This window comes from Engraulis encrasicolus, chromosome 19, assembly GCF_034702125.1.
Source record: "Engraulis encrasicolus isolate BLACKSEA-1 chromosome 19, IST_EnEncr_1.0, whole genome shotgun sequence".
Taxonomy (NCBI): Eukaryota; Metazoa; Chordata; class Actinopteri; order Clupeiformes; family Engraulidae; genus Engraulis; species Engraulis encrasicolus.
In genome coordinates, this window is record NC_085875.1 from 32,477,534 (window position 1) to 32,495,069 (window position 17,536).

The 17,536-nt window shown below is 43.3% G+C and overlaps 1 protein-coding gene across 2 annotated transcripts in view; it reads right to left on the bottom strand.

Moving 5' to 3' along the window:
* The window catches only part of kidins220a (kinase D-interacting substrate 220a), a 104,905-nt gene that overhangs the window by 78,684 nt on the left and 8,685 nt on the right, over window positions 1–17,536 (bottom strand). The window contains exons 4-17 of one of the 2 annotated variants that reach the window (XM_063184131.1): window positions 14,957–15,055; window positions 12,991–13,089; window positions 11,591–11,689; window positions 10,984–11,082; window positions 9,533–9,730; window positions 8,569–8,667; window positions 7,828–7,926; window positions 6,910–7,008; window positions 6,122–6,299; window positions 5,206–5,370; window positions 3,820–3,999; window positions 2,452–2,617; window positions 1,427–1,578; window positions 295–491 (exon numbers count right to left, since the gene is read on the bottom strand). In XM_063184131.1, the coding sequence (XP_063040201.1) occupies window positions 295–491; window positions 1,427–1,578; window positions 2,452–2,617; window positions 3,820–3,999; window positions 5,206–5,370; window positions 6,122–6,299; window positions 6,910–7,008; window positions 7,828–7,926; window positions 8,569–8,667; window positions 9,533–9,730; window positions 10,984–11,082; window positions 11,591–11,689; window positions 12,991–13,089; window positions 14,957–15,055 (1,929 nt within the window). Of the gene's footprint in view, window positions 1–294; window positions 492–1,426; window positions 1,579–2,451; window positions 2,618–3,819; window positions 4,000–5,205; window positions 5,371–6,121; window positions 6,300–6,909; window positions 7,009–7,827; window positions 7,927–8,568; window positions 8,668–9,532; window positions 9,731–10,983; window positions 11,083–11,590; window positions 11,690–12,990; window positions 13,090–14,956; window positions 15,056–17,536 lie in introns of those variants that run through there. The other variant, XM_063184130.1, reaches the window with a different exon arrangement.

Genomic DNA, 17,536 nt, shown 5'->3' on the forward strand with positions numbered 1-17,536 from the left:
CAGTAATACACGTGTAAACATACTGTAAAGATAATACACAAAAAAAATACAAAAAAAGACCAATTTGCAATATATAAATATAAATAGTCTGGTTCGGCATGCTTCTTTAGGTCATCTTAAAAGGTCAGAACACAAACAACTGCAAACAGAAATTAACCTAACTGTCCTGGAAACGATATTTAAGTAAACAGACAGACAAGACAGGTAGACGGACAGACAAGACAGGTAGACAGACAAGACAGGTAGACAGACAGATGACCGGTAAGACAGACGAGACAGACGTGGGCTCCTGACCTGCCACCAGGTGCGGCAGTTGAGCAGCACGGCGAGTCCCACCACGCTGGCCATGGCCACCAGCACACTGGTCACCGTCACGTTCTCCCAGTCGGCCCGGAAGATGGCCAGCAGCGCCAGGCCCGTCACCAGGCAGCCCAGCGTCAAGGCAAACAGCACGAAGGACGGCACGCAGCACGTCTTCTTCCACTTCTTAGCTGCAAGAGGGGGACACAGGAGAGGAGGATGACATGATAATAATAACAATAATAATAATAATAATAATAATATAGTTCAGTTGTTACATGACACATTGAAAAAAAATATAAATAAATCATTTCTAATTTTTCCTCGATTCACATTCTCATATATTCTCAAAACAGAAATGTAAACGCACAACATCCCAGACCCCAAAATCTCACAGGTGTACTGTGTATTGTTGTGTATTGTTTTGTTTTTTGTGTGGAAATGACAGCGTTGGTGCTTAATGTTTATATTGTCTCGTACGGTACACCTATAATGTGGCAAAGAAACTGTTATACTTATTCGCGTACTGAACCACCACATGCCTAAATGCTGATTCTGAAGGCTAACATCTGCGGAAGTCATATTGCTTGTGTACGTAAGCATACTTCTGATTCTCATATTAGAAAATATGTTGGGGTGTTTGATGTCTTGAACACATATGTCTTCTTGCCCTTACCACTTTATTAAGTGCTATTACTTTAATTAAACAGATGTGTGATTCCCAGTATCAGAAAACGAAGACCCTGACACACATTTGATCAAACTGACTTTTTGAACCGGCTGATACTAATGAGCACACAAATCATTAAGTAGATCAGCTAATTACTAAAATTAACTGTGTTGAGCACACAGGGGCAGAGTGAGGGAATAAATAGATGGGGGGGTTTGAAGCTCGAATCTACCCCTTAGATACAAGAATACTCCATGATAATAAATTATAATTAATCTATAGATGTAATAAACAAACAAACAAATTGTGCAATTATTACATAGCACATTTAAAGACATCAAAGGGCTCCTTACAGACAATAAAAATGATGAAAATAATGCCCATCTTTTAAATGCAGTTCATAATATTTCTGTACTACTGCCGAATTCACGAAATATACAGTATAATCCCTGGTACCTTGTTTCTCGTTGTTCTTGAAGACCCTAAAGAGCCTGGTGGCCATGAATCCAAACTCCCTCTCACAGGCGTCCGACAGCGTAGCGATCATCTCAGCCATAGACGTCTCGCCCCCCACACTCGACAGACGGTTGTAGTCTGTGAACAGGAACCTGAACCACAACACAAACATACACATTTCATGTTTGGTTAGGTTTAACAAAAGACTTCACTGTGTCAGTATCACTATGCCCTGGATAAGGCTCAACTGCCGCTACGCGTGGGCAACTTTAAAGTCCTTAATGGACATGTCATAATAATAAAGGCATTTTTAACTATATTTTATTATGCGCCTTGGTGAAGAAAAGTTGTTTCTCTTTTCAAGCAACTTTTTATGCACATTTCATATACCTCAAACTCATTCAGATTTCTGTTCATATTAGGCTGAGATGAATACCTGGGAGAATGCTAAGGGTGATTTGTTGACAAATGTATTATTATTATTGTGATATATTAGGATGACAAAAAAAGTGAAGAGCATCACTGATACAGTAGTGTAAGGACATGACTGATGCATGTTTCGTATGATGTGGCAATGATTCCAGATTTGACATTAGACAACCTCCACAGACTAAGGCACATGGAAATGCTCATGGTGCGATGACGTAAGGTACATTTATCAAGCTTAGTATAACATTATTTTGAAAACAAAACAATAATTACCTTCATCAACATTTAAAAATATATATATTTGTAGGGCTTTTGTCTCCTTCACCTGACGGGCAGGGCGCGTGTGGTCTGCACTGTCATGTGTGTGTGTGTGTGTGTGTGTGTGTGTGTGTGTATGTGTATGTGTCCCCATCACATTGCAGGTGGTGTGTTCACCTGACGGGCAGGGCGCGTGTGGTCTGCACTGTTACGTGTGTGTGTGTGTGTGTGTGTGTGTGTGTGTGTGTGTGTGTGTGTGTGTGTGTGTGTGTGTGTGTGTGCGGGCAGGGCGCGTGTGGTCTGCACTGTTACGTGTGTGTGTGTGTGTGTGTGTTCACCTGACGGGCAGGGCGCGCGTGGTCTGCTCGGGCAGCTCTGGAGGGTTGACGAACATCAGCTTGAGCAGCAGCTCCATGTAGCCAATGTGGCGCGCCAGGCCAGTGCTGACCACCCAGGCCCAGTTCCAGTTCTCACCCTCACGACGACTCCCAAAGTACACCACAACTACAGCACACACACAAGCAGAAACAGAGAAAGACACAAGCAGAAACAGAGAAAGACACACACACACACACACACACACACACACACACACACACACACACACACACACACACACACACACACACACACACACACACACACACACACACACACACACACACTAAATTAAACTTGTGAATACTACAATACAATTCATACTAATACGGGCACACAGCAGTGAAGAACATTGGAGCCGTTAGAGATCACATCCTATTGAACGGGTCTTGAAATCAAGTCTTGATGGAAACACTAAACTGATGAAGAACATTGTCAATGCAGTGCTGCCCTCTAGTGCACAGGGAAGGTAATTGCAAAATCACCACTGAGAAAGTAAACAAACACAAGAATCATTCATATTCATCATGTTTAAGGAAATTCAGTAGAAAACACAAAGTCCCATATATATAAATACAGTATAACAAATACTTGCACAATACAATGTTTAATATGAAAATAAAATGTAATTCAATGGTTAAGATGAAAAGGTAAAGGGTGAGGGCAGAGAAATCAAGTGGCGTGGAGGGACCATATAGCCAAAATAAATCCTATCTACTTCATTCCAATGTTACAGTGCACATAATCTGTATTTATGCCAGAGAAAATGATGAGAGTGTCGTCATGTGACCACTGGAAGGCCGTTTGGGGCGAAACCTTGTCACAACACTAAACCTTCGGCTACAACCTTTTTTCGTTCTTTAAAAAAAGAGACAACCTGGAGGAGAACCATTGAAAGCGAAATGAAGGAGAGATCCCTTAACCCATTAGCGCAGCACTATGGCTCTCTGTAATGTCACAGCAATGTTGTTATGATGTAGTTAAGCATGTTCAGCAAGTGAATAGGGTCGCCAGCGACCCCTGCTGCAGTAAGAGCTTAACTGGAGCACCATTGTGAAAAAGACCAACAACAGAGATGTGTGGAGGAGATCCTTTGTCTTTGCCCTATGAGCCACTAGGCACAGCAAGGACTAAGTAAGTAAGTAAACAAGTCTGACAGGCAGACAAAGATGCGTCTGCCTTTGCACTTCCGCCTTGTGGACACAGGAGGGAATTACAATTTAAAGAAAGCATTTCAGACGGATGGACGGACTGACAGACAGACGGACCGACATACCCTCTTATAGAGATGCTAGGACGCATCTAAAAAAGAGAGAGCTGTATCTCACCAAAGAAGATGTATGTGAGTGCGAGCAGGCTGAGGGAGACGGCGATGGCCAGCTTGGGGTCGACGGTGAAGCCCAGGATGAAGGCCACCGAGCCACACAGCAGCAGAGTCAGGATCACCACCAGCCACGAGAACTGGAACAGGGGACACACCTGCTGACCAGCAAACGTCTTCATCTCGTCTGGAGAGAGAGAGAGAGAGAGAGAGAGAGAGAGAGAGAGAGAGAGAGAGAGAGAGAGAGAGAGAGAGAGAGAGAGAGAGACAGACAGACAGACAGACAGACAGACAGACACAGAGACAGAGACAGACACAGACACAGACACACAGACACAGACATAGGAAAGAATATGTAAACATATTGAGAGACCATGGCACTCCAACAAATCCTATCAGGAAAAACATATAATCAAGTGGGTTGCTTCTGATAACTGTCTCGACTTCTCACTGTGTTTAAATAAAAATCTTTTTTCTAGACAGTGTTGTATGGCATTAGTAAAAGATGTTGAATCGTGAGTCAAAAAGGCCAATCAATGCTTTACTTTTATAAGTGTGACTGGGGAAATATAAGAACATCAGGTGTGAAAAAGATACTGTGAGAAACTGATTAAAAAGGAGAAAGGCAGAGAAAGCGACTGAAAGAGAGCATGTGAGAATATGAGAGACAGCGAGACACAAGCAATTAGACAAGACTGAAAGCATGTGTGAATTAGAGAGATCAAGAAAGAGAGAATAAAATATGAATGACAGAAGAAAAAATCTTAGAAGAACTCAACAATTAAAACGAAGAACTCAAGAATGCAAAAATACTTATAAACGGAGATAAATACTAATATTATTGCTACTCCATAGATAAATACTAATATTACTAACATTCTTGAGCAGGAAGGAGTTTTTGCATGAATTGGGTATAAAATGTGTTCTGATTTCGATGTTAGCGTCATGAATACTCAAATACAGAAAGATGTACTGGTAGGAAGAGACAGGGAAGGAAGAAAGGACGCTCAGAAGATAAATACTGAGTAATAAGAAACCATAATCCTAGGCCCCTATCCTCCAGCTTCTTAAGCAGGAAATACTTTTTTTGCATGAATTGGGAATAAAAATGTGTTCTGATTTCGATCTTAGCGTCATCAATACTCAAGTACAGAAAGATGTACTGGTAGGGAGAGAGGATGCTCAGAAGAGAAATACACAGTAACAGGGCTCTAAACTAACACCTGCCAACTGGCCAAATGCTGGAGAAATTTGTGTTTGGCTGGTAGAAAACATTTGTGAGTGTGTGTTTGGCTAGTAAGATTAACAACTCCAAGCCATTTTGGATGGTGATAGAAAAAGGTTAATTTAGAGCCCTGCTCAGTAATAAAAACCATAATACCAGGCCCCTTACCCTCCAGTTTCTTGAGCAGGAAGGACTTGCCGCTGCCCCACTGGGCGTAGAGCCCCACGCAGATGGGCGGCTGCATGGTGGGCTCGCTCAGGATGTCGGCCAGCGCGCTGCTGTACAGGTCGTAGCCCAACATGTCCCCGTCCGTCTCCGATGGAGACAGATGCTCTGGGAGAGGGGCACAAGGGGGAAGGCAGGGAAGAGATGGAGACACACACACACGTAGACGTAGACACAGACATACACGCACGCATACAAGCACGCACACACACGCGCGCGCACACACATACGCACACGCGCACAAGCAGGCGTACACACACACACACACACACACACACACACACACACACACACACACGTTACGCATGCAGAGAGGCATTGCTATTCATAACCTCATTCTGTAAGCCCTAATGGGGTTCAATGATGTGTCACTCTGTGGCTGATGGCCTGCATAAAATAGGCATCGTCATTCCACTTTTAATACAGAATAGAACAGGGTGTAATGAAACTTTAATAATATGGGTATATAAGTGTTTTATACAATTTTACATATATCTGCATACATTTAAACATAATACCCAATATTACAATCCCACTTTTCCGAATAATATACATAGGCCTCATCCTGTCAAATTGAACTGCACTACAGTGCTACTTAACATCAACAGTTTGCAGTGATGTGGAGTTTAGCGGTTTGGTGTCATGCTCTCTATGCCACCCACACACACACATGCACGCACGCACGCGCACACACACACACACACAAACAAGCACACGCACGCATGCATGCACACAGGGCGCACGCACGCACACGCACGCACGCACGCACGCACGCACACACACACGCACGCACATGCACACGCACGCGCTCGCACACGCACGCACACACGCACACACGCACACACTACATTCCACTCACTGGCTCCAAAGATCTGGGTGAGGATGCTCTTCTGGTGGGTGCAGTCGATGTTGTAGGGGGTCTCTCCCTCCTTGTTGGGCCGGTAGAGGAGGCGGCCATCTTTGGGGTTCCTTAGCAACAGCTCGGCCAGTTTCCTGCTACGGCCCTGAATGGCTATGTGGAGGGCTGTGTCTCCTTTCTGAACACAGGAGGCGTTTTACAATGTCATAACGTTATCAGGATATTAAAAAAATGTAATATCAACAATACCATCATATGCATGCGTTTTCATTAAACACTGGCAAATGACCTTTGAACTATCGTTTAACTTGAAGGTGTCATGCTGTAATATCCTGTTGGATCAGCTGCTGGCTGAAAGGTAAGGAAATTGATCGAACACACTAGATCATGGGGGTAAAATTCATTTCGGTACAGGCAGGGGACACAACGCAGCCAACTCGATCTTAAGTGGGCCAGACCAGTGACGTACGTATGTATGTACTTTTTTTTTTTTTTTTTAAACTTCTTGATTTATTCCCAATAACACCAAAAGGCTATGCAACATCAGCAGACAACAAGCAAACAGCGATACCCTTTGGGATAATATTTGTGGCAGGTCTCTGTTAGGAAGGTTTTTAATGTAAACAAACTCTGCCCCCATTAGAATAGCCCAGATTTCGGAAAGGACAGAGACAAAAAATGCAGCACCACCGAGTAGTCTAGGGTAGCGTGGGCAATACAACAGCATATTGAAGTTGGCAGAAGTGCTCCTTTAACCGTGTTCTTGGAGCACTAGCCTGGCATCTTACCCTGTCCACAGCCGACACCCTAGCTCCTTTGTCCAGCAGCAGCTCCACTATCTCAATGTTCCTCATCTTGGTGGCCTTGATCAGGGGAGTCTCAGCGTCCTGATGAAACAAAACAAGGACACTGGCTCCAGTGTGTGATTGTACATACATGCACACATCACATCTCTGCACTATACATTGGTAGTCAAGTCAAGTCAATTTTATTTATAAAGCACTTTAAAATACAACAGAGGTAGCTGTCCAAAGTGCTGGTATGGTAAGGCATTCTGTATGTTTTGAGGTCATGTTATCAGAGTCGTGACTGATTATTTAACTGTTGAGACTACTAATTGCAAGTATAATTCTGATAACGGTCTTACTAGTTGTGTCTACTAGTTGATTTGAAATCAAGAGTACTCAAGGTTGAGCCTACTTTAAAAGTTGATACTTGAATTCACAGCCCCTTTTTATGACGTGATAACCTAATATAATTCCTTAAAACATTTTTCACATTGTTTCACATTGTTTTCTCATTTTTCACATTGTTACTCATTTCTCTGTGTTATTCTGTTCTGGCTCCATAAGTGTTGTTGCCAAGGTCTATAATATTATATCAGTGAATGTAATTGCCAGTTGACGGCTGTGTGGTGCAGCTCTGATGTCAGTAAGCATTGTTACAGTGTTGCAACACTTGTGTTGTCTCTGTGTTGTGAAGCGGTTGTGTTCTGGCTCCAGACACTGTGTGTGTGTGTGTGTGTGTGTGTGTGTGTGTGTGTGTGTGTGTGTGTGTGTGTGTGTGTGTGTGTGTGTGTGTGTGTGTGTGTGTGTGTGTGTGTGTGTGTGTGTGTGTGTGTGTGTGTGTGTGTGTGTGTGTGTGTGTGTGTGTGTGTGTGTGTGTGTGTGTGTGTGTGTGGACAGTAAGCAGATGGTGGGGCTCACCTTGGTGCAGGCCTCAGTGTCAGGGTTGCACTGCAGGATATCTCGGACCATGGTGGCGTTGCCCTTCTCTACCGCCCAGTACAGAGCAGTCTTGCTATCCTGAGAAAGACAAACGCCATGATGATGGATCACTATGCAGGACCATCGATCTCCAGGTACAGTACATTAGCAACAATTCTGAGGATTTATTAAAATGGTGTCAAAATGAAGTGCTAAGCAGACAATGGAATTCACAAAAAATACAACACAATATCACCACACAGTAAGGGGTGTAAATCACAGCCTACATGACAATATGATATCAATTTCTTAAGGCAGCGATTCGATTACTTTCAATACTTAAGAATGCCACACGATAAAAAACGATTCAATTCGATTTTGTTCCTATTACTTTTCCACTTCTATTATGTTATGGAGCTAGGGCATTGGGCAGGTGCCAGCAATATATTTATTTTCGACACTTAAGAATGCCCCACGATTAAATCGTCAGCCATAGGATCGATGCATCGATACAAATCAATTATTATTATTATTATTATTATTGTTAAAAAGAGTCAAGATTGCACATACACATATTGCCATAAAGATCTGTGAACAGCTGCAGAGAGGTGCTAAACCTGCCCTCTGATGCATCAATGTCAGCATATTCGCCGAACAGCGACGCATAATCTATCATAACTCAAGAGTGGTCAGGAGGATAACACACAGATCTCAGATCAGCTACGGAGCGGGTACTCTTACCTGGCCTCTGACATCAATGTCAGCATATTTGTTTAGCAGGGCTCGCACAATGTCCACATGGCCTCCTCGCACTGCTGCGATCAGGACTGTGTCTCCACTCTGCAAAAAAGAAAAACACAGAGAGACACACAGAGAGACACACAGACACAGACACAGACACAGACACAGACACAGACACAGACACAGACACAGACACACACACGAGTTGTTATGCAAAAGTTATCATGCCTCCGCCTACCAAATGTGTAGGGTGCATTCGGTTTTCTGTCTGTATGGTCGGAGATTCTTGGTGGGGGCAAGGGGGGTTGGATTTTGACCAAATCTCGTTTGCCTTTTTGTATACAGTAAAAGGTACATGAACTGATGAACTTTTGGAGGCCAATACTTTCACGATGATCCATCAGAACACTTTGACATGGAGGCATGAAAATCATCACTTTGGCGTCACGTTCCATCTGCTTCCCTTCAGACAGTGTATGAGAGTGTTGAGTGGTGAAGTCTGTAGGGACTGAGAGAAGTGAACGCCATCTTGGGAGCTAGGTAGGTGAGGGGTGTGACAATGGAGGCACCTGGGAGATCAGCCTACAGTAAGAGATGATGACACAGTTGCATCAAGTTGCACCAAGTCAGTGTGAATGGCTTTGTGTGTGTCTAAAGAAATCAGAATCATTCTCATTCTCCCTCTACCCGAAAGGTTTCGAATTTCACTCTGATTTCACTCAATCGCTAACATTTGGTCATGTCATATGCAGGGCCGCTGACAGCTTTTGCAGAGCCCGGGACAAAGTAATTTGAAAGTGCCCCTGATCCAATACATACTGTAAGTAATGACTCATTGTTCAACCCCTTCCCTCCTGCTTTCCTCATCTTACATTACATGTTACATTGCATTTGGCAGACACTTTATAACCAAAGCGACTTTCAAAAGAGGATATAATCATAACCAATCACTAGCAGATCTTACCCGGTCTGGTATGTTGACGTAGGTCCCCGTGTCCAGCAGGTCCTGGACGATCTGGGTGTGTCCCTCGATGGCGGCGATCATGAGGGCGGTGTTGCCGTCCTTCTCAGTCATGTTGACGTTGGGGTTCCTCTTCAGCAGCTCCTCCACCACCGCCGTGTAGCCCCCCTTCACCGCCACGATCAGTGCGGTCATTGAGTTCTGAGAGGTCGGGCGGGAAACAGGGAGGTTACGGTCCCATCACATTCCATTGCATTCATCAAAGTATGACAGACAGACAACAGTGAGTATGTGTGCGACGGAGGTGGGATTACTGGGTCCGTCAAAAGTTGAATATTTCTCAGCTTTTCAACAGAGACGTGGCATTAAACACAACACAGCAGAACCCAAAACTCAGGACCCCGTTTCTCAAAAGCATCGTTGCTAACCAGTTAGCAACTAACTAGGTTGCCAATGGGAAATTGCATTGCAACAACGCTTTCGAGAAACGCAATCCAGTGCGGTAGCACGTGACAGTACACTGAATGGGAAAACAACAAAACACGTACGTTTGACAGGGCCTTGCAATCTCACAGCGCCACCACACATCAATCTTTAGCGAGGCCAAATACAAAGTTATTACTAATGAATGTTGCATGTTGCTATAGCACTCCATCAGGCAACCTTTACAGTTTGACTTGGCTACTAATGCAAGTTTTGCCAGGGTATATTCTGCATTGCTTGTCATAAAAAAGTTACAATGGGTTTAAAAGTTGATAAAAAGCAATCTGCCCACATGGAAGCATATGTTTAGCCTATGCATCAACTTGTCTGAAGAGTTGATGAGGCCGCAGGGAGCTTTTAGTGCCTGACACAAAAAACTTGTAATCCCTGCTGTCCTGAGTTGCATTTTTCGAGCTTTCCATAACAAGCTAGAGTAGACCATGCTGATTAGACACAGTTGGGAATATTTAGTAAAACAGTATTTGACAAATGATATCGCATATTACAGTGGCATTTGAGTCTACACTGTGTCCGCAAGTGTTTCCATGCTGATATAACGCATCATGAAAAAGAGTGGCGAGAGAGGTTTTATCTGCGTATGTGACGGAGAGAGAGAGAGAGAGAGAGAGAGAGAGAGAGAGAGAGAGAGAGAGAGAGAGAGAGAGAGAGAGAGAGAGAGAGAGAGAGAGAGAGAGAGAGAGAGAGAGAGAGAGAGAGAGAGAGAAAGAGAGAGAGAGATTTAGCTCATATCAGTATTTATTCATTTAATGTGCTGTGATTTGTGTGGATAAAAATGCTTTAGCAGTAGAGTCAGACAAACACAGAGAAAGAAAGACAGACAGTGCAGACAGTGAGACAACAAGACAGAGAGGGAGAGAGAGAGAGAGAGAGAGAGAGAGAGAGAGAGAGAGAGAGAGAGAAGGACAAAAAGAAAGAGAGACAGAGAGAGATGGAGAGAGTGTCCTCCTTACCGCCCCCTCCTGGTCGACGTCAGCTCCGTTCTCCAGCAGGTGAGTCACACACTCGTAGTGGCCTTTCCTGGCTGCCCAGATCAGAGGGGTTGTGCCATACTGCCAAGCACATGGTCACAGGGTCACATCTCACTTCATCATTACATAAATACCAACACAAAACTTTGGAAACATGCAACTATTCTCGCCTTAATAAAAATGGCAGTGGTGTAGAGGGGTGATAACCTGGTTCTCACGCTGCTCACAAAGTTGGGCGAAAATGCACGAGAACCAGGCTAGAGGGGTGGTGCCATACTCTCTACCACATGGTCACAGGGTCACATCTCACTTCAGAACAAGCATGACATGAATACCAACAGAGCACTACATACAACATAAAGTAGTGCACAATGAAATGAATTATGTGTTGTTCACAAAGGTAAACTATTGCTCAGTAAATAAAGTAATTAAGTATACAAATCACTAAGAGCTTTAAAGCTTCGTTGTTTATTTCAATAAAAACAACGCAAAAAACACCCATCTGTGCTAGTTGTGAGAGTTGATGGTGTACACTATGTGTGCTCTAGAGCGGGGGGTTGTTGGTTGGTGGGTGAGGGTTAGTGGTCACCTTGTCAGAGCAGTTGACTTTGGCCCCGTGATATACCAGAAGACGGACGATCTCAGCATGGCCTCGCCCCGCTGCCCAGATGATGGGGTACACGCTGTACTGCTCGCCCCACAGAGGACGGAGACACACACACACACACACACACACACACACACACACACACAAACGGACACACACACACACACACACGGACACACAAACGGACACACAAACGGACACACAAACGGACACACAAACGGACACACACACACACACACACAAACGGACACACACACACACACACACAAACGGACACAAACGGACACAAACGGACACACACACACAAACGGACACAAACGGACACACACACACACACACACACACACACACACACACACACACACACACACACACACACACACACACACACACACACACACACACACACACACACACACACACACACACACACACACACACACACACAGGCTCAAGGGCATATTCTTTACTCTCTTCAGTTTTCGGCATGTCCCTCAAACGCTCTATTAATACTGCATGGCTAATGGTTTCAGCACGGTGATAGCATTTCATTTCACTCACATTGAACTGAATATCTCAAGATGTTATCCACGAGTGGAATCTAGTTCAGGACAGCGTGTTTATTTAAACACCTCTGAGGCCCTGCCGTAGCCATCCAGTAGAGCACTCGCCTGCCATGCGGCTGACCCAGGTTCGATTCCCGGCCCGGGTCCTTTGCCGACCCCTCTCCGTCTCTTTCCCCATTCGCTTCCTGTCTACCTCTTGTACTGTCCTGTCCATAATAAAGACTAAAAGACCAAAAAAATATCTTATCTTAAAAAATAAAATAAAATAAATATCTGCTACATACAGAATACCATCCACAGATTTACTATCTACAATTGTATCTACTTATATAGCTGAATTCTAGGAAAGGAAAAAAACATTTCCAATAGGATCATCTGCCATCTCATGCATCATGTGTTCGCTGTTTTTAGACAAGAGCAGGAATATTGCTCATCGAAAAGAAGAAGCTGCTGTTGTGAATCATTATGGCTGTATGGAAAACAGGCCTAAGAGGAGGACACTTCTGCTCAATCATATGTTCCTGACATATGAAGTAAGTTAGGTCTTGGCTCCCTTCAATTAAAAAAAAACACATCTGAATATCTGGTATGTATGAATAGAAAATAATAGACTAGACTAGACTAGACTAGACTAGAATAGAATAGAATACATTTTATTAATCGAATAAAATAGAACAGAACAGAACAGAACAGAACAGAATAGAATAGAATAGAATAGAATAGAATAGAATAGAATAGAGATATTCTATCCATAGCTGTATCTGAATAGCTAGAGAGGAAGAGTGTATCAAGAGAGGCGTGTGTGCTGATATGCACCTGGCCAGTGATGTTGGGGTTGGCTCCCTTCTCCAGCAGCAGTCTGGCCACCTCTGTCCGACCCTTATAGGCAGCCCACATAAGGGCAGTCCATCCTCCCTACACATGCACACACATGCCCAGACAAACACAGACACAAACACATGTGAAAACACAAACACACACACATTATACAAAACCTTTGAATGGAGATAAATATTCACACTAAGCAGTGTTTCCTGCTAAATATTTTGTTAGTGAAAGTGCGTGGGGGGTTAGCGGCTATCTATCAGATACAAATGATGGTCATCCTTGGAAAGGCTATGTTGTGTAATAGTTTAATTTCAAGTATGATATTGAATTCCCCACAATATATAGAATTAAACATTTTTTTGAAAAGCAACTTTGGAAAATACAATTCGTAATAGAAAATGTTGATGTTTTCTGTAGTCAACGTGGAAGGTGTTTATAGTCATGGCGGGTGGCCACCTTGACAACCAAGTGCTGAGGGAAACCCTGCTAAGCTCACACCGGCGTCAGTGCCTGTCATAACACTCTCCACATGTCCAATAACACTGGATCATCCTCCACCATTACAGCCCTACATGGAGAGCTCTGGAAGAGTATACACACATTTTTTTTTGGAAAGTGCGCTCAACTCCCTACTGTTTCCTACAAGGTCTTTGGGTGCGAGCAAACAGCAAAGTTCATGTTTAGTAAAAAAGCTGCACTCTTGGGTGTAATTCTTGTGCTTTTAATCTACTGGGTTAGCTTGACAGACAGACGTTTCGGCCTAAGCCTTCTTCAGCGTCTGAACGGAGAGAGCTCCACACCAAAACACATGAACGCAGGCAGACCCATAACTCATGGCAAGGCAAGCCGGTTATTTTTACCACAGCGAGCGCGACACACTGGCACCAGAGCAGCCAGCGACCACACCTCAACCCCCAAAAAGTGACTAGGCAACAATGACTATAATGTCATACTCTGACATGGTCATTACAAACACGTACACACCCACACAAACCCGTCAAGGGTTTGAGACTTTTCCACAAAAATTGCTATCGACAATACACATGACTTTGGGAATTGGAGTATCCACGAGAATGGCGTTTGTGTTCTTTTCAATTTGTGTATCCGGTGCATAACAGGAATGTGGTCACATTACATTAGCCATGTAGCATCAACACAATTAATTTCCGAGCGGGAACTCTACTCGGAGGGAGCACAGTGCAGTAAGAGCTGCAGCTCTGAGGCACTGCAGCCAGGCCAGGCACAGGCACAGCCTCAGCAGTCAACTCAATTAGCACGGAAGTGGAGAAATCATATTGCGGGAAATGTAATCCCATCGCATAGATCTGTTCCATGTCTAATGGGTGAAGGATCTCTAAAAATCTATTTAACCACAGCTGGCCTCAAAACAGGAGGGAACAGTATCTTCATGTGATATCTATGTACAGTTTATTTTAAAATGACAAAGAATGATTACAAAAACAAACATACTTTATGTTTAACCCAAAAAATAAAGTTTTATACCCCTTTGGCGTACCACCTGCAGTATTTCAGTAAATACCATATATAGTTGCGAGCTGTCTTGTTTATTTTGCATTTTGCATGGAATATTCCTGATTTTCCCTATATTACAAAAGCAAAATTGTATATTTAACCCAAAAATTAACATTTTATACCCCTTACACATAAAGTTTTTCAGTAAATTTAGTTGTGAGATGTCTTGTCTATTTTGGCAGCATGGAATATTCCAGAATATCCCTGTGGAGTGGGGTCTCACCATGTCTCGGTTCTCCAGGCTGGCATTGTTGTTTAACCCAAAAAATAAAGTTTTATACCCCTTCAGTATAACACATTAAGTATTTGAGTAATAACTATAGTCGCAAGATCCATTATTTTGGCAACATGGAATATTCCAGAATGTTCCTGTGCAGTGGGTCTCACCCATTGGGAGTAGATAGACAGTCTATGGTCTCACCATGTCTCGGTTCTCCAGGCTGGCATTGTTGGCCAGCAGCTCCTTCACCACATCTATGTGGCCCTCCTTGGCCGCCGAGATCAGTGCAGTCCAGCAGTCCTGTTCACAGGGAAATGGCACAAATAACATTACTACAGTACTGTACCACCACCATCCAGGCTGGCAACATCACAATGACTATGCTAAAAGCTGATGTGCGCTGAACACATGAAAGCCAACACATGGACCTGTGAAATCAATCGGTACCTACCAGCTGGTCATACCAAGTGCTCATGGATGCTGTTTTATGACAATAACTTTGTTTATCCACTTAAAAGGAAAGAGGTAAAACGCAGACGCCGAAGACTAGCGAAGCAATAAGAGTGATGTGAACGGAAGGAGAGCGATTCCTTGACTGGTTGTCTGTGGGCACTCCAGGCTCCAGGGCTATAATTGTGTGAATGTGTGTTGGTGGTGTGTGCGCGGGTGTTTGTTTGACGTGCCCTCAACAGGTTGCTACCCGGTTGTTTACCCAGGTTGCACCTCTGCCTGCCAATTAAGAGCTAAACCGCAATGAGATCACAGATAGAGGTGCTCCGATCACCATTTTTTGGCCCGATCACCGATACCGATCACCAAAAATCTTTATCTGCCGATCACCGATCATTGCCGATCACCGAAATTATTTCCTATTTTTTTAATAGCCTATTAATTATCCTTATTGAATATTTCTGCCCATAAACCAATCAATCTTAATTTGCACATGTCGCTTTCACAATGTAGGCCTATTATTAGGCTATTACTATTATGATTATTATTATTATTGTTATTATTAGGCTATTATTATTATTATTAGGCTATTATTATTATTATTATTCTTTCAGCTCTTTCAAGACTAGTGTTGGTAATATAGCCTACAAGTAAGTCTACAGTATTAATCAATTTATAAGTTATTGCATATAATTACTAAACTATTTAAGATTGAATTGAAACTGAAACATTACATCAATTTATAAGTTATTGCATATAATTACTTAACTATTTGAGATTGAATTGAAGCTCAGACACCTGGATCTCAGTCTCTCGTCTTCTGCATACGAGAAAAAAACCCTGTCGCTTTAAATGAGCAGCCTCGTGAGGAGAGCCCCTCCCCTCTCTGTCACTCACTGTCCACAGCTGCAGTGCTCCGCGACCGTTCTGCTCTCTCCCTCTCACTTCTGTCGCCGTTTGGCGTTTCAGCGACTATCAAACTAATCGACTGACTGTCAATTACAACTTTGAAAACAATAACGTTGGCATGCTTGTGCGGACAACGTGAACTTGTCGCGTGCTGACCGAGGCAACTACACAGGTTATAACGTAAAATGGCTAACGGGCGAGAAGTAGTCTATCGCAAATTACATTGTGACTGAAACACTTGAGATTCTACATACACAAAACAAGAAAAAAAAAACTTCACTTGAAAGAACAGGGAACACGCACAACACAGCGTGTCTGCGAGGAAAGCTCTTTCTCTGTAACACTGTCATAGAATGTAGAATTCCCTGCACAGACTCATTGAGTTTCACCGTCCATTCTCCCTAGTTGCTGTTTGGTGTTGCAGCAACTACAAAACTAATGGCCTGGCTGTCCATTAGGCTACAACTTTAAAAACAATACAGTTGATGATTGTTTTGGAAACGTTTAGTTGTTGCGTGCTGACAGGCTGTAACTCAAAATAGTGAACATGGCGAGACTGACACGTCATTCACAAATTACAAGCGTCATGTAAACTGCGCATGGATCGGAAAATCAGATCATTGTTGATGCAGATATGATTATAAATGGTGAAAATGAAGGAGGGAATTCCAAAAAGTTAAAGACAAGTAAAGATGCCTTATTTTGGTGCAGCAGCTGTGCAGAGCCAGCACCTAGGCTACATGCAGGCAGCGCCAGGTGTAGGCGAAATGGTTGCGTGAGGAATTTAATATCTCTGGATCGGTTTTTTGATCGGCATGTTTTTCCGATCACCGATCAGGCTATTTTTGGCCATTATCGGCCGAGCATGATCGGCTGCCGAGCAATCGGAGCACCTCTAATCACAGAGCAAAAAAAAAATCATACACTCAGTGCGGTTTCAACATCAGCAGCATACTGTGAGAAGACCCAGGAATCGGCAAAATTCTTCACACCAGGAACAAAACAAACATATTTGGGGCATGAGTCATTGCTTAAACCGTAGGTAAGACTTTACTCGGATAAGTGTCTAGAACAAAGGTCTCTCCATTGTGGTCTGTCTGCAGTTAGGCTAAGCTTTGGGTTTTGTGGCAGCACGTTTTGCGGCTGCTGTGGTGAAATGTGTCCTAATCTCAACTGGTGCCAGCACCACATCAGTAAGTACATATGATTCAACACCAGAAGCCTACTATAATGCACAAGTCAGCAATGTTTTTAAATTAAGTAGTAAACGTGAGCTGTTTACGAGGTAATTACAGTACATGTCAATTGTGATAGCGAGTAATAGTAAGGCATTAATGCAGACTGCGAGTTACTGTACCACAGCCACTATGAAGCAAAAGTGAGCCATCTTCTGAGTTGACGTCAGTGGTCAAATGTTTTACA